Source organism: Protopterus annectens, chromosome 1.part0 (genome assembly GCF_019279795.1).
Source record: "Protopterus annectens isolate FY-2018-M chromosome 1.part0, PAN1.0, whole genome shotgun sequence".
Taxonomy (NCBI): Eukaryota; Metazoa; Chordata; order Ceratodontiformes; family Protopteridae; genus Protopterus; species Protopterus annectens.
Window position 1 is genome coordinate 509,362,461 of NC_056725.1, and position 27,539 is coordinate 509,389,999.

General features: G+C 45.5%; 1 protein-coding gene across 4 annotated transcripts in view; it reads left to right on the forward strand.

The window, feature by feature from the left end:
- The window catches only part of RNF8 (ring finger protein 8), a 656,229-nt gene extending 631,205 nt beyond the window's left edge, over positions 1 to 25,024 (forward strand). For 2 of the 4 annotated variants that reach the window (XM_044060967.1, XM_044060956.1), the window contains one exon: positions 24,185 to 25,024. In XM_044060967.1, coding sequence (XP_043916902.1) covers positions 24,185 to 24,369 — 185 coding nt within the window. In that variant the 3' untranslated portion in view covers positions 24,370 to 25,024. The remainder of the gene's footprint in view (positions 1 to 24,184) is intronic. The other 2 variants (XM_044060976.1, XM_044060984.1) reach the window with 2 other exon arrangements.
- Positions 25,025 to 27,539: the final 2,515 nt, after the last annotated feature.

Below are 27,539 nucleotides of genomic sequence, written 5' to 3' on the forward strand. Positions count from 1 at the left end.
TAATTGCCCCCTAAACCTAATAACTGGTTGTGCCACCCTTAGCAGCAACAACTGCAATCAAGCGTTTGTGATAACTGGCAATGAGTCTTGCACATCGCTGTTGAGGAATTTTGGCCCACTCTTCTTTGCAGAATTTTTAATTCAGGCATATTGGAGGGTTTCCACACATGAACCGCCTTTTTAAGGTCATGCCACAGCATCTCAATTGGATTCAAGTCCAGACTTTGACTAGGCCACTCCAAAACCTTCATTTTCTTTTTTTATGCCATTCAGAGGTGGACTTGCTGGTGGGTTTTGGATCATTGTCCTGCTGCAGAACCCAAGTGCGCTTCAGCTTGAGGTCATGAACTCATGTGCAGACATTTTCCTTCAGGATTTTTTGATAGAGAGCAGAATACATGGTTCCATCAATCACAGCAAGTCCTGTGTATGTGTGTATATGTGTATATATATATATATATATATATATATATAGGTACCTGTGTATGTGTGTGTGTGTGTGTGTGTGTGTATATATATATATATATATATATATATATATATGTGTGTGTCCTTCAAGAATGCAACTGCAGTCCTGACATATGGGTTATCCTGCCTCAGGCAGCCCTTCGGTCGGCCTGATTCCAAAGTCTGGGTCCGGCGCTGGCTGATGTCACCTCTTCCCCGACGTCAGAGCGGCTGGGGTATAAAAGCATCTGCCGACGCCATCTTCTTCAGTCTTTCTTGCCGCACAGTGCCCGAAGCAGAAGCAGTTCGCAAGTGCCGGTCGACCAGCTCCTGTGTTTTCAGATACCAAAGTCATCAAAAAGCTAAGTACCCCGTTGGGGAACCTTTTCTTGCCTCAGCCGATGTCAGATAAAACTGCAAAAGTTAATAATTGCTTGTCTTGTAAACAAATACCTCATAAGGACTTCCATTCTTATTGCCTTCCCTGCCTCGGCCCAGACCACAACGTCTCGGCCTGTGCTTGCTTCAATAAGCGCACACTTAGGCGCCGGGCAGAATTTGCTGTAGACCTTTTTGGGGAAAATTACTCCTATACCATGCCGTCGGAACTACCGGCAGCACATATTTCCAAAAAACGGAAGGACCGGGACCGACATTCGTGGCCTGCGACTTCCACCGACACCACGCTAAAGCCTACCGCGAGTGCATCGGTCTCTTCGGAGGCGGTAATTCAACCGCTCCAGGCCGACGACACCACTTTACCGCACACTTCGGTCCCAGAGGCTACCCCGGTGCCGGTTGTAGATTTTCCTCCTGAAACCGAAGCCCAAGATTTGCCTGACACCATACCGGTGGACAAAGTTACTCCAGCACGTGGGGCAGCTAGGCCTCCTGTGCCTATGTCCATCAAGGCCTACACACGTGCTAAGGCTGCCAGCCAGGCTAAGTCTTACCCTCCTAAATCCCTTTCACAGGGTCCCACTTCGGATAAACAGATCATGACTTTAGCTGCAGATCTAATTTCTTTAATCAGGGACTCTCAGGCTCATCCAGACAGAGGTTCTCAGCCACCTTCAGACAAAAGGCCTAGGGTTGAGCAGGCAGATACCCTTTCCTCAGATGAAGCCTCTGATGAGTCAGGCCATTCGGATTCCCAAGAAGAAACCTTCCCGGCCTACGAGGATTCTGATGCTGATGAATCCATTCCCTCTGCCTCTCCTCCTGAGGATATTTCTTTCGGGGAAATTCTCCACTCCATGAGAGAGCATTTTCAGTGGCAGGGCCAGGATTTCTCCGACTCCAGGAAAAGGCTTCGGACTTTCCTTAAGTTACCCCAGCACAGGCCTTTAGCTATACCCCCAGTGTTAGATGTATTGGATGATGTGTACTCAGACTCCAGTACTTCTCCTGATTCTCTCCCTCCTGCTCCTGTCAAGCCAGACAGATACTACAGGGTTCCTGAAACTCATAAACATCTCTTTAAGGCCCACTCTGTTGATCTAGAAACTATTTCTCAGGGGCCCAAAGGGGTGGCCACTTCCACGGCCAAAAATCCTTTGCCCGCAGACAGGGAATCTAGGTCCCTGGAGAGGTGGGGTAAAAAAGTTTATACCTCAACCACCTTTGCCATGAGGGCACTTAACTGTCTTTTTCATATGTTTCAGTATCAGGATTTCTTGATGGATGATTTGCAGAAAAAGTTAGCCTCTCCTGAGCCTTTAGATAGAAAGGCCTTGCAGGATTTGGTTCATAATTCTCAGCAGGTTAGCAATCATTTTCTTCAGTGTGGTTATGATGCATTGGAAGCTTCATGTAGGGCAGCTATGACAGGGGCCGTCATACGTAGACATGCTTAGTTGAAAGAACAGACATTGCCAGATCATGTTAAAGTAAAGCTTCTAGATGCTCCTCTGGAAAAACACAAGCTATTTGGTGATAATGCACAGGGTGTGTTGAAATCAATTGAGGAAAAGGCTAAATTAGTACAAACAGTCAAAGATTTCCTCCAGGTTCAGCCACCAAGGTTCAGCAGGAATTGGCCTTCGAAGAATTGGTCCTTTCCAGACACTGACAAGTTCCAAAGGGGAAAAAACAGGCGTGCTCGAGGTAGAGGGCAATACCGAGGCTCCTACAGGGGCCGCCAATGGCAACCTACTAATCAGAGAAGTGGCACAGGGACTTCTACTGCTCCACAGGGACAATCACAATGACTTGACTTTGACACAGCCGACCAAGGCTCAAAGAGAAGCACCTTTAGGCGGAAAATTATCTTTATTTTCAAAAAATTGACACATTTTTACAAAGGACAAATGGATTTTGGACATAATAGACAAAGGTTACAGGTTCCACTTCCATACCTTACCAACAAGACAAGGCATGCCAAACCTGCCACAAAATCAAAGGGCAGAGGCACTCATTCAAGTTTCAAAGCTGCTACAAATCAAAGCAATAGAAAAGGTTCCTCCTCAGGAACAAGGCCAGGGATTCTACTCAAGACCGTTCCTTGTTCCAAGAAAAGAAAAGCAATGGAGACCTATACTGGACTTGTCCGCTCTAAACACTTTTCTCATTGTGCCAAAATTCAAAATGCTGACGTTACAGCAACTTCTTCCCATGCTGGGCAAGGGGTCTTGGCTGGTTACTCTGGACCTCAAGGAGGCATACCTGCATGTCCCAATCAGACACAGCTGCAGAAGATACCTCAGATTTCTTGCAGGGTCAGAGCATTATCAATTCTCAGCATTGCCTTTTGGCTTATCTACTGCGCCCAGAGTATTCACGAAATGCCTGGCATCAGTAATTGCACATTGCAGACTTCAGGGAATACAAATATACCCTTACCTGGACAACTGCCTTATACAAGCGGACAGCAAGCAAGCCTTGATAAGAAACTTGGACTATGTCATTCACTTACTACAGGCTTTGGGATACACAGTCAACATTCAAAAATCAAGACTACTGCCATCCCAACAAATAATTTTTCTAGGAGCCAAACTGGACACAAACTCACAAATGGCTTTCCTCACAGAAGAAAAACAAGAACAATTACCAGATTACTTCAAAAGCCTAGCAAAGCACACCCAGATGACTGCAAGGAAAATCCTGCAGGCCCTGGGTTTCATGGCATCTTGCACTCTTCTGATTCCACTGGCAAGACTACACATGAGAAAACTACAATGGTAACTACAAAGTTTATGGTCTCAACACAGCCACAACTTAGAAGCAATTATTCCACTCATTCCATGTCTGCAAAAGGAATTTTTGTGGTGGGCACAAGCAAGCCAGCTAAACAAAGGCATGTCTTTCAACAAACCTCAAGCAAGCCAAACCATTACAACAGACGCCTCAAATCATGGATGGGGGGCGCACATGGAAGGCATATGCATTCACGGTCAATGGACACCCCGGGAATTGCATCTGCACATCAATCAAAAAGAGATGTTGGCAGTGATTCATGCAATTGAGGCCTTCGGAAAATTTCTTCAGCAAGATCATCTGCTAATAAAGGCAGACAACACCACTGTTATGTGGTACATAAACAAACAGGGAGGCACCCATTCTTACCCTCTCTGCAGACTAACAATGACTCTTTGGGAAATGTCCCTGAAACTGAACATACAGTTGCAATCCCAGTTTGTTCCAGGCAAGGACAATGTTCTGGCGGACAGTCTAAGCAGAAACATTATGGACCCGCACGAATGGATGTTGCATCCAGACATTTTTTCACAAATAACTCATGCATGGGGAAGGCCGGACATAGATCTCTTTGCCTCACACCTCAATCATCATCTGAAGAAATTCTGCTCAAGGACACACCATCCTCAAGCCTGGAGAATGGATGCTCTCTCCTTCAGCTGGAATTCTCTAACAATCTATGCATTCCCACCTCTACCATTAATGACCAAGGTGTTACTGAAGATCAAAGCAGAACAACCGAAAGGCATTTTGATAGCTCCAGACTGGCCAAGACAGCACTGGTATCCATTACTAAGGAGCATAACTCGCACCAAGCCGTGGCCCCTGCCTCAATGGCCTCTGCTTATAACTCAGCACAATTACAGGACTGTTCATCCCAACCTGCAAACATTGCAACTGACAGCTTGGAGAGTTCCATGACTTCTCCCCATATCTTTCTCTCCAAAAAAGTACAAGAGATCTTACTGGGAGCACGCAGACCTTCCACCAGAAAAACTTACTCAGCCAAATGGAAGAGATTCAATATCTGGAATGCCAACAAGGGTCAGGAAGCATCAGTAATGAGCATCCCACAGATACTAGAATACTTGGCAGAAATGCTTCACAACGGCCTTTCATATTCTTCCATAAAAATACACACTTCAGCAATTTCAGCAAAATACAACTGTGATCCACCTGTGTTTTCACATCCTTTGCTAAGACAGTTTCTAAGGGGGATAAAGAATATCAAACCTCCAAGAAAACCACCAGTGCCTGCATGGGACCTCAACTTTGTCTTGGAAAAATTAACTCTTCCTCCTTTTGAGCCAGCAGCATCTTCAGAATTGCAATTTCTCTCATGGAAAACAGTTTTCCTGTTGGCAATTACTTCAGCAAGAAGAGTCTCGGAGATGCAGGCCCTCATGGCAGTACCTCCATTTCTCATTTTCCATCAGGACAGAGTCTCTTTAAGAACCAATCCTTCATTCATGCCAAAAGTGATATCCAGGGTTTCTTTAAATCAAGCAATTCACCTGCCTACTTTCTTTCCCAATCCTCAAAATAAAGGACAGAAGCTTCTGCACACTTTGGACATACACAAACAATTGCGCTACTACTTGGACAGAACAAAGGCCAACAGAAAGTCTGACCAACTATTTGTGGCTTACGCTGCTGGAGCACAAGGAAAGGCAATTTCCAAACGAACAATTTCAAAATGGATTGGAAACTGCATCAGATTCTGCTACTCTTTCCATGGAAAAGGTGTGCCAGCCAATATCAGGCCACACTCCACCAGAGCTACAGCCACCTCCACAGCCTTTCTAAGAGGGGTGGCTACAAAGGACATTCTAGAAGCTGCTACATGGAGCTCCGTGCATACATTTTCCAAACATTACAACCTACCTTTATATTCCAGATCCCGAGCAGGCTTTGCTTCTGCAGTCCTGCAGGGCATTTTAGCTACACCATCCTTATCTTAGATCCTACCACCCCAGCTTGGCTATGGTATTCAACCCATGTCAGGACTGCAGTTGCATTCTTGAAGGACGTAGTACAGTTTTGTACCTACCATAAATGTAGATGTCCGATAGATATGCAACTGCAGTCAGGTTTTCCCTCCCTCCTTACCCCTCTGTAATTCTCTTTTTTGGGTCCACTCCCCCTTTTTCTAATTAGCTGGGGATATCTGTTATGGTGTAACTGTTTATTACTGTTGTGCATGTCTGGATTTTTTATCCATTCTCTAAATTTAGCCTTCCTTGGAGGGCACCTGGTATCTGGGGCAAGAAACACTGAAGAAGATGGCGTCGGCTGATACTTTTATACCCCAGCCGCTCTGACGTCAGGGAAGAGGTGACATCAGCCGACGCCGGACCCAGACTTTGGAATCCGGCCGACCGAAGGGCTGCCTGAGGCAGGACAACCCATATGTCAGGACTGCAGTTGCATATCTATTGGACATCTACATTTATGGTAGGTACAAAACTGTACTTTCTTGCCTGCCCGAAGAGCCCTTTAGGGGGAAGGTTAGCTCTTTTTGTGAATGTCTGGGCCACCATCACGGACGGCAAATGGGTACTCAGAGCTGTATCCGTAGGACACAAGTTTTCTTTCCACACCTTTCCAGTACCCAAAGGATTCCCGGACGCTCCTCCAAACCAAAGGGCAGAAGTAGAAAAGCGAATTTTCTCTGTTACATCTGGAAGCAATAGAATCAGTTCCTGCTCAGCAGGTAGGCCAGGGTTTCTATTCCAGTCTTTTCCTAATTCCAGAAAAAGAAGGCACCTGGCATCCTATCCTAGATCTATCTATCCTAAACTCTTTCTTGATAATTCCAAAGTTCAAAATGCTCACTCTGCACCAGTTGCTGCCAGTTTTAGAAAATGATTCCTGGCTGGTAATGTTGGATCTCAAAGAAGCTTATCTGCACATCCCTATCAGGGAAAGTTGCAGGCAATACCTTCGTTTCAGGGTGGGCGGGCAATGTTATCAATTCTCTGCGCTGCCCTTTGGCTTATCTACTGCTCCCAGAGTTTTCACAAAATGCTTGGCTCCAGTCATTGCTTTTTGCAGGCAGAAAAAAATTCAGATTTACCCATACTTGGACAACTGTCTAATTCAAGAAAATTCTCAGGAACATCTGTTAAAGAATATAGAATTTGTAAAGACTCCTCTCTCTTTCCTGGGTTACACTCTCAATGAGGAAAAATCAAAAATGGTGCCATCCAAAGAGATAACATTCCTGGGAGAGAGTCTGAACACAACCGCCCAGATGATGCATCTCACCCAGGAGAAGCAGACAACTCTTTCAGTTTACTTCAAGGACTTGGCAAGCCTGTCCCAGCTCCCTGCAAGCTCTGGGATTCATGGCCTCTTGCATTCTCATGATTCCATATGCAAGACTGTATATGAGGAAATTGCAATGGTATCTCAAGAACATTTGGTGTCAACACACACGACCTGGATGTGATAATTCCTCTGCTTCCATGTCTGCAGACATAGTTTTTATGGTGGGCAACAGCCTGTCTACAGAACAAAGGCATGCCTTTTCGCCCACCCCTTGCCACTCAAGTTCTTACCACAGACGCATCGGACTATGCCTGGGGAGCTCACCTGGATGGCAGATGCATACAGGGAAGTTGGAATGCCTAGCAGATGCACCTGCACATAAATTTAAAGGAGTTGCCGGTAGTCCAGCAGGACTTACTAGCATTCAAGCATCTTCTTTCTCAAGGGACCCAGCTTGTCAGGGCAGACAACACCACAGTCATGTGGTACATCAACAAGCAGGGAGGGACTCATTCTTACCTTCTGTGCAGACAGAGCATGAGTCTTTGGTCCATAGCAGCATCCCTGGGCCTGCATTTCCTAGCTCAGTTTCTTCCAGGAAGGCTCATTGTTTTGGCAGACCAGTTGAGCAGACGGACCCTGGATCCTCACGGGTGGCAGCTGAACAGAGCAGTTTTTTACAGCATCATTCAAAGTTGGGGCTCTCCTCAAGTGGATCTTTTCTCCTCCCCAGGCAGCCATCTTCTACTTCTTTTTTGCACCAGACAGCATCACGGCAGAGTCTGGAAAGTGGATGCTCTGTCCTTCCCTTTGATGCTGATGTCCGTTTATGTCTTCCCTCCTCTTCCCAGAGTATTATTGAAGATCAGGGACAAATGACCAAGGACTATTCTCATAGCTCTGGACTGGCCCAGACAGCATTGCTGTCCACTGCTTCACAGTCTCTCCCAATTTCCGCCTTGGCATCTTCCTCTGAAGCCAGATCTTTTGGTTCAGGAAGGGGGAAACATTCTACATCCTCATCTTCAGTTTCTCCATTTGGCAGCATGGCTCATTGTATGACTCCATCCTTTTCTTCCCTTTCCCAGCAGGTGGTTGATGTGCTGAGGGAGGCCTAGCACTAGGAAGTCTTATGCTGGCAAATGGGAAAGATTCTCTCATTGGATGCAAGCTAGAGGGGAATCTTCTTCTCAGCCTACACTTCCTCTGATCCTGGAATACCTGGCTGATTTGCTTCAGGGTGGTCTTTCTTTTTCGTCTATCAAGATCCATGCTTCAGCCATTTCTGCTTATTGTTCTTTTGAACAACCCATTTTCTCTCATCCCCTGATAAATTTTTCTCAGAGGTGCTTGCAACTTACAACCTCCCAGAAGGGCACTTACTCCAGCCTGCGATCTTAAATTTGTTCTAGAAAACTCACTCTTCCTCCTTTTGAGCCAGCTGCCCCACTGCAGATGTAAAGTTTCTCTCGTGGAAGACTTGCCTTCCTCTTTGCTATAACTTCAGCAAGGAGGGTTTCGGAGCTGCATGCTTTGATGGCTGTAGAGCCTTTTCTCTTTTTCCATGCAGATAGGGTCTCTCTGAGAACCATCCTTTCCTTTATGCCTAAGGTGGTTTCTAGGCTGATTCTTAATCAGTCCGTACACCTTCCTACCTTCTTTCCTAATCCTCGAAATAGAGGTGAAAGAATCCTGCATTCTCTTGATGTGCATATACAGCTCAGATTTTACCTGGACAAGACTAAAGTCCTTCGGAAGTCAGCACAGTTATTGGTCAGTTTTGCCCCTGGAGCCCAGGACAAGGCTATTTCTAAGCAAACCATTTTTAAATGGATTGCACATTGTATTACTTTTTGTTATTTCTTTCATTGCAAGGTTTCCTCCTTAAGGGGTTAGGACCCACTCAACTAGAGCAGCTTCCACTTCTGCAGCCTTTTTAAGGGGTGTCCCTACTAAAGACATGTAAAAGTTCTGGAGTTTCTAGCTACCATTTTTGGGAAAGGAGCTTCTGCTTCCACAATCGGTTATCTTAGCAGCTATTTCAAATTTCCATAACAGTATCGGGAACCAGCCTTTAATCTCTCACAGGCTTTGTAAGGTTTTTCTTAAAGGCACATTCCATTTGAAGCCCCCTTTGGGACTTGACTGTTGTATTACAATTACTTACTTTACCTTCATTTGAACCTGCAGCTTCCTGTGAATTAAAATTCCTTTCTTGGAAGATATTGCTTCTCATAGCTGTCACTTCGGCGAGACGAGTCTCCGAATTGCAGGCTATATGTTCTAAAGCACCTTATTTAGTTTTACATAAAGACAGAGCATCACTCAGAACAAACCCAACCTTCCTTTTTAAAGTGATTTCAGAGACCTGTATCAACCAGTCCATAGACTTACCTGTATTTTTCCCAAATTTTTCTAATAAAGGCGAGTACTGCCTGCATCTTCTGGATGTGCACAGGCAATTACGTTTCTATCTGGCTAGAAGTAGGCAATCAGAGCAGTTATTTGTATCCTTTGCAAGTGCAACTTTGAGCAAACCTGTGTCTGAGTTTGCTCTGTCCAGATGGTTAAGGGATTGCATATCTTTCATTTACTCAAAACAAAAGTTAAGACTCCCTATGCCAGTGAGGACACATTCTACCAGATCTATGGCAACTTCAGCAGTTTTTCATTCTAAAGCTTCCATGTCAGAAATTTGTGCAGCTGCAACATGAGCTAAACCACATACTTTTATTACTCATTACAAATTGAGTATGGTCTCCAGGGGGAGAGCCTCCTTTGGTTCTGTGGTTCTCAGAAATGTTCTTCCATAAGGCCACCCAGGATCTAAGGTAGCTGGGGACTCTGCCCCACAAGTCGAGAATAGATTAACATTAACAACATCAGATTAAGAAGTTACGTCTTGCCATAACGTTCCATCTGTGTTGTCAAGTTTCATCTATTCTTGCGTCCCTCTTTCCTGCCCATTCCTTTAAACTTCTGGTGGAGTGACATCCTGTCCTGGGTTCTTATTGTTAGGGATGCCTTGGACAAGGTTTCTGACTTGTATTAGAATGTCATCTTCTGTCTGATTGCAAACTCAGTCTGTGGAAATGTGGAGAGGGGCATTTTGGGTAGACTTGCAGCTCGAGAGAGTTTTTGGCTGATGTGAGCTGTATATCGGCCAGATCGGTTCTGAGAATCGGAACTGTAACCCACAAGTCCAGAACAGATGAAGATCGACAACACAGATGGAACATTATGGTAAGACATAACTTCTTTTTTCAGTTAATATAAAAACTGTTGCAAATATCAGTGACCGTTTTTTTTTTCAGTATTTAACATCTCACCTGATGCCCTCCAAAAGTTTGTAATATATTTGATTTTCGAAATGTTAATCCACATATAGAAATGTTGCATATCTTCATAAATACTAGCAAAACAGTTCCCAGTATCTCCAGTATATTTACTATACAAGTAAAATGGTAAAATCTGTCTCCCATTATGGCTTTTTGCGCCATACCCCTCAATAACATGTATATATATTAGTTATGAAAATATGAACAGACATATAATGGTCAGTATCTTCACTACAGTGCATCTAGGTTAACAGTCTTGCTGTCAGTTTACTTGCCCTTCTCATTTCTTGTGTTATTTGTTTCATTGTTTAGTCAAAGAAGCCAGCCCCCCAAAATGAGATGATGTCACAAGGAGCTATGGGTACTGAATAGAAGTATACAGGAAAGGTGTTATATGCATGAATCAGTTGGGCAAGGAGGAACCCTTGCTCTTTCCAACACTCTGTACTTTATTAATTCTACAAGGGTAAGCCGTGGTCCTTATGTACGTAAAGAGCCTCTGACTGGTAGCCTGGAAGATAAAAAGCTGGTCCCCCTCTGAAACAGCTTTCACAGAAAGGTGTTATATCTATCCTAATGAAACTAGGAAACTTGCCATCAGAATATCTTTTGTTAGAATGGAGCAGTCGACAGCAGCCTCTTTCTGAAAAACCTTTCACTTTTCAACTCTCATTTGACTTCCATCCCTAGAATCAGAATTTGAGAGGTGTGCTTCACATGATCCATCCACAGTCATACATCAAAGACTGAAACAGTACTAATTTCATGAACTTTAATCATACTTTGACTTGGGAATGGGGTCCATTCCCATTATCGTATTAGAAACCAAAAGATTTGGAGAAATTAAAAAAGGAGTCTGAATTTTCTATTAGAAAAGTCAATACAGCCTCTCTCTCTACTAGCTAGCTCATCTGCTTTAAAGTGCATATTCCTATTTTACCTTGGCAAGAAGAATTTTGATGTATAAAGAACATTATACGGTCTTCCACAATGACAAGGCTGCACTTTAAGCCAACCCTTACATGCCTAATTTGATGTCAAAGTTGGCTTTGAATTGGCATATTTAACTGGCATTATTTTTACTCAAAACTTTAAAACAAAGTTAAATGTCTACACCTAATGGATGTACACAGGCAGATGTTCTGCCTTAAGAAAAGTAATTGAAGTGGGTTGAGCAGCTTTTTGCAAGGGAAACAAGTAACTAACAAATTCTATAATGTTCTAATCATATGCTGCTGTATTCAACATCAGGGAGTTTGCTCTGGTGAACTCTTGAATGTCCGTCCGTTATACAAAAGTTAAATCCTACCGTTATGGTGCACGTGACATCCTGCTCCTCTTCTGACGGTTGTAAATGAACGTTTGGTATAAAGCGGGTGTCAACATGCATCCACCCCAGAAATTTTCTGTCATCTGTGTGACTACCAACTCCAGTCGTCGCTGTATCAGAAGAAGAGTTTTTCTACATCTGACTCCAGATAAGTACCCCATAGGGGTTTTCTAATCTTTACTTGCTACTGCTTTGGGTTTCATGCCAGATAAGAGGGGCAAGTGTGAGTGTGAAAGGCAAATTCCACATAAGGATTCGCTTGAGCTCTGCCTGTTCTGTCTAGGCTGAGAACACAACTGTACCACGTGTAGTATTTGTCAGGTCTTTGTCCCCAAAACCCTTAGAAGCCATCTAGCAGGTCTGAATTTGTACCTTGAGAACCAAGGACTTAAACGTCTAGCTGCACATATGGATTTGACATCGGAACCCTCGGAAAAGCCCCCAGTCAAGAAGGCCAAAAAGAGCAGGCCTGAACCGACTGCTGCACCGTCCATTCCAGCCATACCTCTCGAGGCCAGTGAAGGCCTGGAGTCCGAGCCGGAGTCCTCGAAGCTTCCTACAGCAGAAGGCATGGAGGAAACAACTCTGTTGCCCGAGGTCACGTCACAGAGGGAAACTCAGGTGTCCGAGGCAGTCGCTGAGGGGGAACCTAGGCTCTTTATTTCTGAGGGATCGCATGGTGTTTCTCAAATTGTAGTACATAAAGACATAGAATTGGACGTTGTGGAGTGCAGGCCATCCCATCCTCCACCGTATTTCACAACCTTCTCCACCAGAAACTACTAGGAAGAGAAAGCAGAAACCTAAACATTTCCCAACTTCTGTCTTCTCCGACCTTCGAACAGCCCCTGGATTGGCAGGCCTTTTCCCAAGGCCTGCTCAACGCTTTCCTGACCTTGGGTCAGGGTCTGACCACTACGGGCCTCTACCCCCCAAGGGAGCAATCCCTAATGACCCTTCAGTGGAAGAGGATTCGTCAGAGGAGGATGATGAATCCCTCGCTTACTCCTCACAAATAGCTTCTCCCCCCTGGGATATCCCTCCCGGAGGAGGAGGAGGAGTCCAGTGGCACAGATTCCCCAGACATGGATCTCGCCTTTGTTGAGACCATCACTAAGATGCAAAATTTCTTTAAATGGGTTAGCAGCCAAGTCACTGAGACTCAAAAAAGATATTATGAATTACTTAAATTGGAGTCTCCTAGTCCTTCTGCAGTGCACCCTGCATTTCTGGATGCATTTATGACCGCTTCTAAAAAGCCTGATTCAGAGCCTCGAGTCCAGACAGATCAAGGTGTCTGAGGTAGCAACCTTTCTCTACAAGGCCCCTTCTGCAGATCCTGCAGTTATTTCTGTGACCATGGACAAAACATAGAAATTGCTCCCCTCCACTTCTCTTCTGCCCTCTGATAGAGAAGCAGGATAATGGAACACCTGGGAAAGAAGGTTTACACTTCTGCCATCTTGGCAGTAAGAGCCATCAACTATCAGACTCACATGGCTAAATATGCCCTGGCTCTCATGGCAGATGTAAAAACATTTGAGAACTACCCGACTCCCATGCTAAGATGAAGATCTCTTCCCTCCTGAGTTCTTGCACCCAGGTCACAAATGATTCTATTAAGCCCAGCTACAATGGTGTAGAAGCCTCTGCTAGAGCTGCTGCCTCAGGCTCTGTCATCAGGAGGTGCTCATGGCTGAGACTGCAAACTCTCCCTGATGACATCAAATTCAAACTCCTGGATGCGCCTCTTGACAGCATTCACCTGTTTGGCGCAGCAGCTGCTGATCTCGTCAAAGCGCTTCAAACCAAAGGGAAGGAACTGCAGGAACCAAGACATACCTTTGTTTCTACAGTACCCAATTTTCAGAGGAATTACCCAACAAAAGGTTCATTTGTGAGAGCTTCTGATAAGAGACCTCAGATAAAACCTAGAAAGGAACAAAGGAAACAGGCCCCACTCAAGCGTGTCTGTCACCCTTCCCTTTCAGGGAAAACCTGGTAGTCTGTGACTACCAAGCTCCTCACTATGACACCCTCTGTCCATGCTCTTCTCCCTCTCCCTTCCTGCTTGGAAGAAGGTTACCCAAGACTCCTGGGTCCTCTCGATCATAAAACAGGGATATTTCATGACCTGGGAGGCCAGACCCCCCCCCCCCAAAGGCATCCCTCACCCACCCCAAGACCAAATACCTCTCTTCCCACCAATCCTCCAAGAACTTGTTGCTCAAGGAACCATTCAGGAGGTACCCACCGTGGCAAGAGGAAGAGGATTTTATTGAAGACTCTTTTTGGTCCCCAGAAAGGAAGACCCCTGGAGGGCCTATCCTGGACCTATCCCACCTCAACAGTTTCCTCAGAGTCCCCTCCTTCAAGATGCTTTTTCTCCCTACTCTTCTACTCCTAATCCTTCCTCAGGCTTTCCTAGTGTCCTTGGATATAAAGGACTCCTACTTACACATCCCCATTCACCCACTTTTCAGGAGGTACCTCCGCTTCTCATTGGATTCTGTGCATTTGCAGTTCTGTGCTTTGCCCTTTGGTCTTTCTACAGCACCAATTTTATTTACAAAATGTTTGGCCCCAGTTGTGGTATTCACCAGAACAAAGGGGATACAGCTTTTCCCTTACTTAGATGACATCCTGGTCCAGTTCCACAGCCCTACAACACCTGAGCTTCATCTCCCTACTATCAAGTGTAGGATTTACTATAAACCTCAAAAATTCCTCCCCAATACCCTCCCAAGAGGTGTTCCTAGGGTGTCAGATTCTGGCAAGGGGAAATGATGGCTTGCCTACCACCAGACTAGATTGTGATGCTCACATCTTATTTCGAGAGAGTTCTTCCCCTCAAAGCCATCTCAGCCAGGGAATTCCTCAGAATCCTAGGATTTATGGGCCTCAACTATCCCCATGATCCCCCTGGCAAGGATCCGCATGAGGAAGTTCCAATGGAATCTAACTTCAGTCTGGAAACACTTGCACCTGCTGGAAGTCATGATTATTATGCTGCCATTCCTGACCAGGGAACTCGGTGGATCTCCCAGATTCAGAAGAATCCTGGCCTGCCCAAACAGCCCATACCTCCCAATCAGGATCTCTTCACGGATGCCTCAGAAACAGGCTGGGGTGCAGCCCTAGGAAACTGGAGAGTGAGGAACACATGGACCCACACCCAGCAGAAGGAACACATCATTATCAAGGAAGTGAGATTCCTGATATTGGCCTTAGAAATTTTCAAGGATCACTTTCTACCAGGCACTCAGAAAATGTGATGACAGATTCATTGAGTAGGACCCATGACCCTCTCTCACGAGTGGATGCTGAACAGGGACATGGTTCTGGACCAGGTCCATCAATGAGGTATCCCAGATGTGGGTCTCTTCGTCTCCCCATGAATAGACAGCTCCTGACCTCCTTCATCAGGGTACCTCAACCAGAGGCTTGGAAGGTGAATGCTCTCTCGATTTCCTGGAAGGTGATGTGTGCTTATGCATTTTTCCCCTTTCCTCCTATACAAAGAGTCCTGCTGAAAGTTCAGAAGAAACCGCCTCAAATCTTGTTGGTGACTCCCCATTGGCCAAGGCAGCACTGGTTCCCTCTTCTGTTTCACCTAGCCAAGGGCAATCACCACAAATTACCCCAGCAAATGGACCTACTCTGAGTACAGGGGAACACTCCTACACTCCCAACTGCCACACTGAATCTCACACTATGGGTGATAGGTTGCTGATTCCCTTCAGACACCTATACTCAGAGGACGTAATCCAGGTTGTACAGGAGGCCAGAAAACTGACTACTAGAAAATCCTATCTGTCAAAATGGAAGGGGTTTTCATTGTGGTGTCAAAAAATAACCTGCAACCACTGGGAGCAGAGCCTCCAGTGATCTTGTCTTATCTGTGTGACCTTGTGAAGACTGGATTATCTTATTTCTCCATTAAAATTTTTTTTGCTTTCTCTGCATGTCTGCCCTTAGTACCTCCTTTAGTATCCAGGTTAAAAGTCAAACTCTTCCCGAGAGGAGCACTTCATCTGAGACCCCCGAGGATGCCTATCCCTCCACCTTGCGATCTTAACTTTGTCATGGAGAAATTTATCCTCCCACCCTTCAAACCAGCCAAAGACTGCTCCCTCCAACACTGCACCTGGAAGACTGTACTCCTGGTGGCCATCACATCATTCATAAGAGTTTGAACTCCAGTCCCTTATGGCAGACCTCCCCCCCTTCTCTGTCTTCCACAAGGACAAGGTATGCTTGTGCACTAACCCCTTCTTTCATGCCCAAAGTGCTCAATGAGCTGTCTTTAAATCAAGCTACAAGTCTGACAGCCTTTTTCTCCTGTCCACAGAACAAGGCAGAGAGGATACGTCATTCCCTAGACGTTCACAGACAGCTCAGGTATTACTTGGCCAAAACCAAATCCCTACGCAAATCAGACAGGCTGTTTATTTCTTACCACCCAAGAGCCCTGGGTCAGCTCGTTTCCTAGCAAACCATATCGGGATATCTAAAACTATTTCATTCTGTTACACTAGTCATGCTAAGTCTCTCCCAGCCCCAGTTAGGGCTCACTCTACCAGGGCAGTGTCCTCCTGTGGGGCATTCCTTAAAGGATTAGACACAGCTGCTATCCTCAAAGCAGCTACATGGTTCTCTGTTCACACTTTCACTAGGCAATATAAGCTGAACATGATCTCTAGAGCCAGGGCAGGATTTGCCAAAGCCGTCCTCCATGGGTTTGTGGAAAGTGCTTCTGGTCCACCTCCCCTTCCATAGGGACAGGAGCTTTTCCACTCTCCCTGATGTCATGAATACAGCAGCATATGAATAGAAGGACATAGTATTGTTGTGTACAAACTTACCATAACCTTAGATGTCCTTCTCTTCTGTATGTTGCTATATAGTTTCCCACCCACCCTTCCCTCTCACACTTGCCTGAATCTTGACTCCTGGAGTACCCACTCCCGACTTGGCAACTCCGACTGCATTCCATTCTGAGGTGGACGCTTGCTGACGTCTGCTTTATACCTGACGTCCATTTACAACTAACATCAGAGAAGAGGCGCAGGATGTCACTTGCACCCTAGCAGTTGCATTTAACTTTTGTATAAAGGCCGGACGTTCGAGAGTTCACCAGAGCAAAAACTCCCTGATGTCATGCATATACAGCAACATATAGAAGAGGACATCTAAGGTTATGGCAAGTTCTTACACAACAGTACTTTCCTAGCAAATCGCATTGTTTTAGGCAGTTCCCAACAGGGACAGTACAAAGCACATTTTACCAGGACTGCAAGCCCGAAAAAATGGGGGAACAAAGGCCCAAAAATAAGGACACATTTTAAATATTGCTCTTACAAACCTAAAACATTGCTAGAATAGCAGGATTTGTGTTAGTTTGCATTTTATGAAGGATATGAAGTCTGAAACTCAACTACATGTCATTATTTAGTGACTTTAATCCTTAGATTATCCCAGCGATTTATCAAAAAACCCCACAAATTTTATGAAGAACAGACCAAAAATATGAGGCAAAAATCGACAATCTGCGAAAAGCTATACAGTTGAGTGGTATGCTGGTGATATAAATACTTGAGCCTCTAGCCACTGCTTTTTTAAACACTGCATGCTATTTATACAGTCCAGAAGCAGTACTGGATTTGCCACAGCAGTCCCTGCAGAGCATGTGGACTCCTCCCTAGATCTGTGACCATGGTTATCATTGGGTAGGTCACAGCTTTAGTACTCTTCCCAAGAATACCGAATGATACTGTAGTAATGATCCCTCTCATTAGCACATTCATTCTCTGGGCTTACTAACATTAACTGTAGAGGTCCAAATGAGGGGTTTACTGCTGCTGTAATCTCCTGTATCAGTGAGCATGGATCGTCACTAGAAGAGCACCATTCTATTTCTCTTCCTGGTACCTCACTTGTAGGGGTGATGTAGCTTTAACTGAATAAGACCGGATGTTAAGTTGTCTATCTCACCTTCATTCTTGCTGGTTGGGTTCGGAGCCAATCCTCTGCTCCGACTCGGCCATCTTCAAAAGCTCAAGAGCTGCCTACTGGCTCAAGGCCCCCCTATATCCCATGATGCCTGGCGCTAGATACCCAGATCTCGTTTGCCGCTTCTGCTGTGAGGTTGCTTTTGCTGGCTCGGGTCATATTTTTCCATTTTATTGCTAGCATATATATAAAAAAAATTATATTGTAGTTAGTATTTAGAATAGTTATAGTAGTTATAGTTATCTATTTGTAATTTAGCCTCCTTCCCTGAAAACTCGTTTCTTGTTTGAGAGTTTTCCCCTCTCCCCCTCCCCCTTTTATTTTCTTCAAGGTAACCGTTTTTAGTTGGAGGCTAATCCTTGTTCTTCAATATTTATGTAGTAGTTTTTTATTAGAAATTGTTGTAGATCAGTAGGTTTATTTACCTTTTCTTGCATAATAGTGTGTGTGTGTGCTGTTAGGGTGTGGTAACTTGTGTTGAGTGCGTGTGTTTTACTAGTTACCTACTTCCCTTCTGTTGCTTTTTCTGTGTGATTGATATTTCCTTTTACAGGAATGTCTAAAGATACGAAAGTATCTGGATTCAAGAAGTGTGACTCATGCTGTCAGAAGATGTCACTGACAGATGGTCACACTTCTTGTGTCTACTGTTTGGACACCCTACACCTGCAGGACTGTTGTTCAGTGTGCCATGCCTTTAGTCCGAGTCCTGCAGGAGCGTAGGAATGAACTAATCCTTAGGGGTTTGCTCAAACCTGAAGGGTCTCCGGCTAAGGCCCAGCCAGTGAAACCCTCTAAGCCAACCAAGCCGTTTGCTCCCAGTTCGGAGCCGTCGTCGGGTGTGGCTTCTGCTTCAACTTCGGTTCCGGCTGGAACAGAAGTACCTGTCTCCCAGTCAGCCCCGACTCTGGTGTCAGAACAGTCAGGGAGCCGAAAACACTCTAGATCTCCATCCCTAGAGTAGATGCAGTCGGCTCCAGGGTCGCCTCTGTTACAGTTGGAGCGAAGTCACAGATCCCACTTTTCTCAGTCTTCTAGACTATCTGACCACAATTTGGCGAGAGTGGTGAGTAGGCTTCTAAAATCGCAGGCCCTGGCTAAAATGTTATCCGCCGGTCTCTGCAGTAGTTCCTTCTTCGACTCACCCCTTGAGTTCAGAGCCGGAGCTTGCTGGGGTTCGGATCACGGAACCGTCAGCGCCGATACCTACCCTTTCTGTTCTGTCTGCTCCGATCGCTTCCATGGTGCCGTCCTTGGAGGGATCTGGGCGCCGGGACTCCCTCGTCTGCTCCGAGGGGGCGAGTGGCATCGGACCCTTGTCCGACCCCGTTCTTCCTCTCGGAGCTTCGGCGCAGGTGAGTTCGGCTCCTACATCGAGTTCGAGCCGTCTCTCTCGGTGCCGGGAAGGATTCCGGTTTCTTCGGAGCCAGAGCCTTCTCCGCTATCGGGAAGGGGCACCTTCGAGGTCATGAGGAGTGTGCTGGCCTCTGTGTCAGCCCCACGATCAGCCTCATCGGCTCCTCCCCCCATGGTGCCTGCGTCTGCCTCTGCCCCTCCTCCAGACCCCAAGCGTGGGGAACAAGTGCTCCAGGGCACCCTATTGGGTGTATCATCCTCTTCCGAGGCCTCCCCTGATCATTCAGAGGGAGCCCCCTTGAAAGAGGAAATGCAAGAGGAAGCATATTGACTCCCCTGAGTCTGTCACTTCAGATACCGACTTGGAGGATTCGGAAGGGTCCCTGAGATCCCCCTCTGAAGATGTCTGTTTCTCAGACATCCATGTGATACTTAGACAGAGGGGGAACTGGACTACCCTCATCCCTTCGGAGGATGAGTCAGTATTTCTGGGCGGGTTTGGTTCCTGACCCTCCACCTCCTGGGTGTCTCCGCCTTTCGATCCACTGATGTCGGTGGTGGCTCGAAAGGCGTGGCCAGCCCCAGACACAGTGGAACCAACCCCCCGAAGACCCACAAAATTTATTACTGCACCACAGGACAAGCAGTTTCTGACAAAGGGTGTTCCCGTTGATGCCATGGTGGTAGCAGCGGCCACAAAAAAGGAGTTGGCTGAAACTTCTTAGTCTGTCCATCCCCCTAATAAGGAAACTAGGACGTTGGACAGATATGGGAAGCGGATGTTTTCTTCAGCGACCTTCTCCATGAGATCGCTGAACTACTTGTGCCACTTTACCCACCTGCAAAGGGATCTCCTTAAATAGCTAGGAGATACCCTTCAAGATCCATCAGCTGCGGGGGCCCAGGCTAAGGTTGCCTCCCAGCTGGCGACTCTTAATTTGGTTGTAAACTCTCCATGCAGCTCATCTCTTATGCAGCCGATGGTGCGAGTAGGGCCGCAGGTACAGGCGTGGCCTTGAGGAGGCATGCTTGGATGCGGTTATGTAACTTTGCGGAACCCTTCAGGGCATCTTTCACCAGCACCCCCTTTGATGGCTCTGCTCTTTTTGGACCACAGGTGAAGGTTACCCTCACCAATAGACGCTGCCCTCGGGGCAGAGGGGGTCCGCAAAATCAGGGCAACAGAGAATCCTTCTCTGACGAGCCCTTACAGCATCCCTGAGGTGCTGCCCAACTGTCCACCTTCGGAGGCAGTCGGGGGAAGATTATCGCTGTACCCAAAAGCCTGGCAAAGTATAACAAAAGACAAATGGGTACAGTCTATCATATCCGAAGGCTACAAAATCCCCTTCTTTTCACCCCCTACATTCCCAACAAATCCCTTCCAGATGTTCCACCCAATTTAAGGGATCAAGCAGTTCAAGAAATATCAAAACTGCTAAGAAAAAGAGCCATCCAGCCAGTCCCAGCAGACCAGCAAGGATCCGGAATTTACTCAAGGTTCTTTTTGGTACCAAAAAAGACAGGGGACTGGAGACCCATTCTGGATCTCAGTAGACTAAACAGGTCTTTTCAAAGAACGAAGTTCCGTATGGTCCCGCTACAGTCCATTTTACCCTTTCAGGGTCAGGACAATTGGATGTGCTCCATAGATCTTCAGGATGCGTACTACCATATCAAAATGGACAGACGCTCCAGATTCCTCTGCTTCCAGCTGGGAGCCAGTCATTATCAGTTCAGAGCTCTGCCCTTTGGTCTCACCACAGCCCCCAGGGTGTTCAAATGTTTGGCAGTAGTTACCGCTCACCTGAGACGGCAAGGATTCCAGGTGTTTCCATATCTAGACGACTGGCTCCTTACAGCTACCACCAGACATCACCTGCTGCGAGCCAGAGACTACACCATCCAAACTTGCTCCAAACTAGGTATCGCAATAAATTTCAAAAAGTCTGCATTGTCACCTTGTCAATCTATTACCTTTATAGGCGCAAACTTAAATACAAACGACATGTCAGCGAGACTTCCATTAGACAGAGTGTTAGACATTCGCCGACATGTGCAGGTCTTATTAGGATGCAAAAAAATTCAGGCCAGATTAGTCCTAAAAACCTTGGGTCTCATGGCAATGGCTATCATACTAGTCCCCCTTGCTCGTTTTCATATGAGGATCCTTCAGTGGATGCTGTTCACCCAATGGTCCTTCCAGCAACTTCCAATGTCTCACATAATAATGATCACACAAACATGCAAAAACCAACTTGCTTGGTGGATGGTTTCCCCTTCAGTACCCCAAGGCAGACCATTTGCTCTTCTTCCCCCAGTGGCTACGGTGACCACTGATGCCTCCCTGATCGGGTAGGGGGGCATTTTCAGGGCAGAACAGTCCAAGGCACCTGGCAGCCTCACGAGTACCATCTACATATCAATGTCTTGGAGATGAGGGCCGTGATTTTGGCGTTGCAAGCTCTTCAGAACTCTCTTCCCACCAGGACCATTGCAATTCAAACAGACAATACGTCGGTAGTGTGGTACATCAACAAGCAGGGCGGAACCAAGTCCTACCCCCTATGTTGAGAAGCACTCAGACTCTGGCAGTGGGCGATCTCTTCCCAACGGTTTCTGATAGCAGCGCACATTCCTTGGAAGTCCAATGTTATAGCGGACAGGCTGAGCAGAGCAATTCTCATGCCTCACAAGTGGTCTCTCAATCAGACAGTGGCGGACCAAATCTTCCGCAAATGGGGTCAGCCTTGCTATGACCTTTTTGCCACCCCCTTCAACAGCAAGTTCAACAATTTCTTCTCTCTTCTCCCTCTTCCTGGACACTCCCCCAGAGACGCTCTAGTTCACGATTGGCCTCAGGGACTTCTTTATGCATTCCCTCCATTTCCCCTGATTCCCAAACTAATACAGAAAGCTACCATATTGGGATGCAAGATGATCCTCATTGCCCCTTACTGGCCTCGACAAATTTGGTTCCCATTCCTGCATCATCACCTTCTGGAGCAGCCCCGGGACACTGGACCCAGTTCCAGACCTCCTGATCCATCAGTCAGGCGGGCTGCACCAGTCCCTTCAATCTCTCCAGCTCACTGCTTGGTTGCTCCATTTCCGACCTTAGCCAGGCTTCCGAACATCTCCCACTCTGTGCGTGAAATCATCTTATTCATCGCATAAGTCTACCACTAGGAAGACTTATGCTAGTACGTGGAAACTTTTCTCTTTCTGGGCAGAGGCTAGAAATATAGATCCCGTTTCAGCCCCTGTACACCATATTTTGTTTTTTTTTTAGCAGAACCTTTTCTTGCTGGATGATCTTCTGCCACGATTAGAGTTCAGTTAGCTGCAATTTCAAACTTTCATACTGGCCTATCAGATACTAGTATTATGTCCCATAAGCTTTGTAAAGCTTTTCTCAAAGGGACTACTTTAATCAGGCCCCCAGTGAGAGATCCCCCGCCTCCGTGGGATCTAAATTTGATTTTAGCTTCCCTGATATTCCCCCCCTTTGAACCTGCAGCTTCTTGTTCTTTGAAGTTTCTTTCTTGGAAAACCCTTCTGGTTGCAATTACTTCAGCCAGAAGAGTTTCTGAACTTCAGGCTCTGTGTTCGCCCTCCTTATCTAGTGTTCCACAAGGACAGAGTTTCTCTCAGGACTAATCCTTCCTTCCTTCCAAAGGTTTCTTCTGAGAATAATTTGAATCAGTCTATTGATCTCCCTGTCTTTTTTTCCAAACTATTCCAACAAGGCGGAGTACAAGTTGCATCAGTTGGATGTTCATAGACAGTTGCGTTTTTACTTGCATAGCAAATCAGAAAATCAGACCAGCTGTTCCTGTCCTATGTTGACGGTAAACAAGGTCGACCAGTGTCGAAAGTAACTTTATCTAGGTGGTTGACGTCTATTATTACATTGATGCATCAGCTGGGGAATAGAGCTTCCCGCTAAACCAAAGGGCCACTCCACTAGAGCTCTAGCTACTTCAGTGGCTTTTCAGGCAAGATTGGCAATAGAAGCTATTTGTGCGGCAGCCACATGGGCCAATCCTCATACCTTCATTTCACGTTATAAGGTAGACGTGGCCTCCAGGAGCAGAGCTGATTTTGGTTCCACTGTTCTGAAGAGTCTGTTCTGATGAGCCACCCAGGATTGAGGTGCTAGGGGACACTGTCCCATCCAGCAAGAATGAAGGCGAGATAGACAACTTAACATTAAGAAGTTATGTACCTATCATAACGTTCCATGTTTGTTGTCTTCTTTCCTGCGTCCCACCCTCCATCCCCCTATCCTAGTAGACTGAGAAGAGTTCCTTATGTTTTTCTTTCACTGGCTGAGTCTTCTCTGGCTATTCCTTTCTGACTAGTAGTCTCTCCAGTAGGATTTATGCATTCTAGGGTAGGATTCCTGTATTATGTCTGTAGTTAGATTTACCAGACGAGATCTGGGTATCTAGCGCCAGGCATCACAGGATATAGTGGGGCCTTGAGCCAGTAGGCAGCTCTCGAGCTTTTGAAGATGGCCGAGTTGGAGCAGAGGATCGGCTCCGAACCCAACCAGCAAGAAAGAAGGCGAGAAGAAGACAACTAACATGGAACGTTATGGTAGGTACATAACTTCTTATTCTCATTCCTGGCTTGACAGGCATATTTTTCAGTGACAATCTACCAAAATGTGAGAGAAATTAAAAAAACAAAAATGAAGATTGGTATGGGCTGTTCTCCCAGCATCTGTACTATGGGAATGTCCAGTGTGCTGGAAATCATGCCAGTTGAATGTGCAACCACCTGTGACTGTTTCTCAAGGTTAACTAATTATGCTGCAGTAGGGAGCCTTAAATTCAAATGTATTGCTGTGGTGACTGTTCTTGCAACTAAACTTGGTGCAGTCATCATACAGCTGTATTTTTTTGTTTGTGAATTTCTGTAGTAATTTTAAGGTGAAGTAACCTGTACACATCTGCCAGGACTTGCTTCATTGCTTTACTGCTAGAATACTGTTTTAGTTAAATGTAGGTGAGGATCTGAAGGCAAAGCTCATGTGCCATTCTCTTTCAGCTTGATCTAAATGCAGAGACCTCAGAATTTGAAGGTGGCTTGTTCAGGAGACAAGTTCTTGAATAGTAATTCTGGTAGCTAAGCATATTTTATGAAACACTTTCAGCACAGACCTGATTTTAACAGTTTGTTATAAAATTGTGGCATGTGATGTATATATATATATTTATTTTTTTTGCAGAGAAGAAGCAGGAGGAAGTGGTCAGTGTGAGTGATTCAGATAGTGACAGTAGTGATATTTCTTCAGTCTTATCACTCAGAAGCTACGAGACCTACAGTGACACTCCTAGTGGGGTGGACTCCCCAAGCTTCACTGGTGATTCTGATGATGGCGAGAGCTACTTTTTTATTGAAGACTTCGTATAACACACTTTTTCTTCATCCAAATGTACCTCAGAATGCCAGAGAAAAACATTTTGGTACCGTTGGGATTTTCCAGAGATGGTTATTGGACATTTCTGAAGTGTATTGTCCTTCAAATGAAGAAAAGAGTATGTTTAACTGTGTATGGAAACTTTGGGTATGGACTAAGCAGTTCCTGTGAAAATCCCCATTTGACAGATTGACTGCACTCTTGACATCTTGGTACTTCATAACTGTGCACTTTTAAAGAAAGAGCTATTTCACACTGCGACGATCATGTTTCTGTGCGGGTCAGATGGTGAGCAGACTGGATTTAAGATGTGCTACCTGCATGAAGCAGTGCTCTACCTCTTTTGTAGCACAAAAGCACTGACTCTGTTAGTACTTGGGAGTGGCAGGTCTTGCCAGCCAAAATGTGTGCTGTGAAGAACAAGGCCTGCTATGTTGGCATTTAGCAGTATAGCACTGAGCTTTGTCATTTTGTTCATTTTACTAGAAAGCAGATCACCCTTCAGTGGATGACAAGAGAACAGTGTGCTCTCACACATTTTGTACTGCAAATGTATACTTGTTAACATTTCACAAAATGTCACAGCATTCAGTGTGTTTCTGTTTTCTTTAATTCATGATTTAGAAACTCACAAGATGATTACATGCATTTCACCTAGAGTGCTTTTTAACCTACAAAGCATGCGTTTCAGCTAGTGTTTTTTTAATCCACTCCATTTTGTGGCATTGTTCTTGTCTGTGTAATGTGAGTGGTTGTAGTTATAACTACATCAGCTCCCTTTTTCAGAAGCAACATTCCCATGAATGTATGAATTCTTCCAGATTAGTCAGCACTTCAATTTTAGGATGCGCATTTAAAATTTGCACCATGCTGGTATTCTTCTGATTTTCAGACAAGTCACATTTGGAATTAGGCTTCAGTGTTTTGAGGTGCAGTTCCCATCCTTATGGTATGAATGTAAAATGTAAACCGAGCCTAGTATAGAACTGTCTTGTTACTTTTTGAAATTCCTCTTTAATAGTATTGATCAAATCAAGATGTTCTTCGTGTTTCACTGTTGCAGTCATTACACTTATCCTGCCAGGGGTAGCCTGAATACCAGAGGCTTAGTGTTTCTGCTTCTGTTGCTGTCACTTCAGTACTGACGTCAGGTCGTCAGTGGTATAAAAACAGGCAGCCGATGCCATTACATCAGTCTTTCTTGCCGAGGAGCCCAAAGCAGAAGCAGTTCGCACAAGTGCAGGACAGCCACTACCTGAGTTTTCTTTTCTGAAATTGAATCATCTTGAAGTCTTCTAAAGCTAAGTACTCCTTTGGGGGGATCCTTTTTTCTTGCTCTAAACAATGTCAGAAAAAGTTACGAATTCTCTCGCCTGTGGAAAGCAAATACCACACCGAGATTTCCATTCTTACTGCGTCACCTGTTCAGGCCCAGACCACGACTTATCTGCTGTCAGTTTTGTGCTTTGTTCAATGCCCAAACTATTCATTGTCAGGCCCTTATTGTAGCTAAATACTTTTGTTCTCCATCTCCATATTTCGAAATGGCTTCGGTAAGCCATTCAACTACTGATCTTTTAAAAAAAAAAACCTAAGGATAAAGACAGACCACATAGGTCCAATACTGCCGACGATGCTTCCGTTAAGCTAGTTAGTCCGCTGGTACTCTGAGGCGCTTTTGCAGCCCCTGATGCCCGCTTCAATGGATTCACAGGCCGCTACCGAGACCCGTTCAGTGTCCGGTATGCCAAGAGGCTCTTCTTTGATTATGGAACCTGTGGATGTCTCTACCTTGAATGGGTCTGGAGCAGCTGTGCAGGCACCGGCTTCTGAGGAAGCTCTTTGCACTACCGATATTCGACACAAACTGACTTCTTTCACGTCTTTAGTTCTTTCTAAAACTACTGAGTTTCTAAGGCCAAGAGTACGAGCTACGCATAAAAAACAGACTATCCAATCTCAAGCACCTGCTTACTTGCCACATTCACAGATGCTTAAAATGGCAGAAGACCTGATCATGCTGATTAGGGGAAGCCAGACTTCTCCTGCTAAAAGAAAAGAGACTTGTACCTAGCAGCTTTATCTGACCAAAAGTCCGACGACTCTGAAGTTTCTGATTATGAAGACATGCCATTATCTGCCTATGAGGGATTCAGATGCAGAGGAATCCATTCCTTCTGCCTCCCCTCCAGAGGATTTTTGTTTTGGTGAAACACTACATACTTTGAGAGAGCATTTCCATTGAGAATGCCAGGATTATTCTCAGTCCAAAAAAAGACTCGGGGAATTTTTAGATCTACCACAGCACAGACCCTTAGCTATCCCTCCTGTTCTGGATGATGTCTTTATGGAATCCAGTCTAACTCCTGATACTTTACCCCCTGCTCCAAGGAAACCTGACCGCTACTGCAGAGTCCCTTACTCACACAAATTTCTCTTCAAAAATTCTACTGCTGGCCCAGAAGTCATCTCCCAAGGACCTAAAGGAATAAAAGCAACTACAGCTAAGAATCCCACCCCCTCAGACAGGTATTCCTGAGCTTTAGACAGATGGGTAAAAAAGTATACACCTCTGCAATTCTCGCCATTAGAGCATTAAATTGTCAGTTCCACATGCTGAAATACCAGCAACATACTATGGAACTTATTAAGCAAAAATTATCTACCTTTCCTAACTGTGCAGAAAATAAAGAATTACAGGAGTTTATGCATTCTGCAAGCCAAGTCAGCAAGCATACCCTGCAATGTGGGTTTGACGCCCTAGAAGCATCTTGCAGGGCAGCAGTCACAGGTTCTGTACTTAGAAGGCATACGTGGCTTAAGGAGCAGACCTTGCCAGACTGTCAAATCAAAATTATTGGACGCTCCTTTGAACAAGGACAATCTGTTTGGCACCAAAGCAGAAGAGGTTTTTAAAGATGGAAGAAAAGGCTACGTCTATGAAGACAGTCAAAGATTTTTTGCAAGTGCAGCTCCAAGATTTAGTAGGCATTGCCCCTCAAAACATTGGTCCTTTCCAGCACCTTCAAGGACAGCTCAAACTAGACCCAGGGGAAACAGACCCCCCAGATTACAGTCTCAGGGTATGCAGAGATCTAAGCAATGGAGTACCTCCACTTCTAAAGCAGGGAGTGCTAAGCCACCCCCTTACGGAAAGAATTTG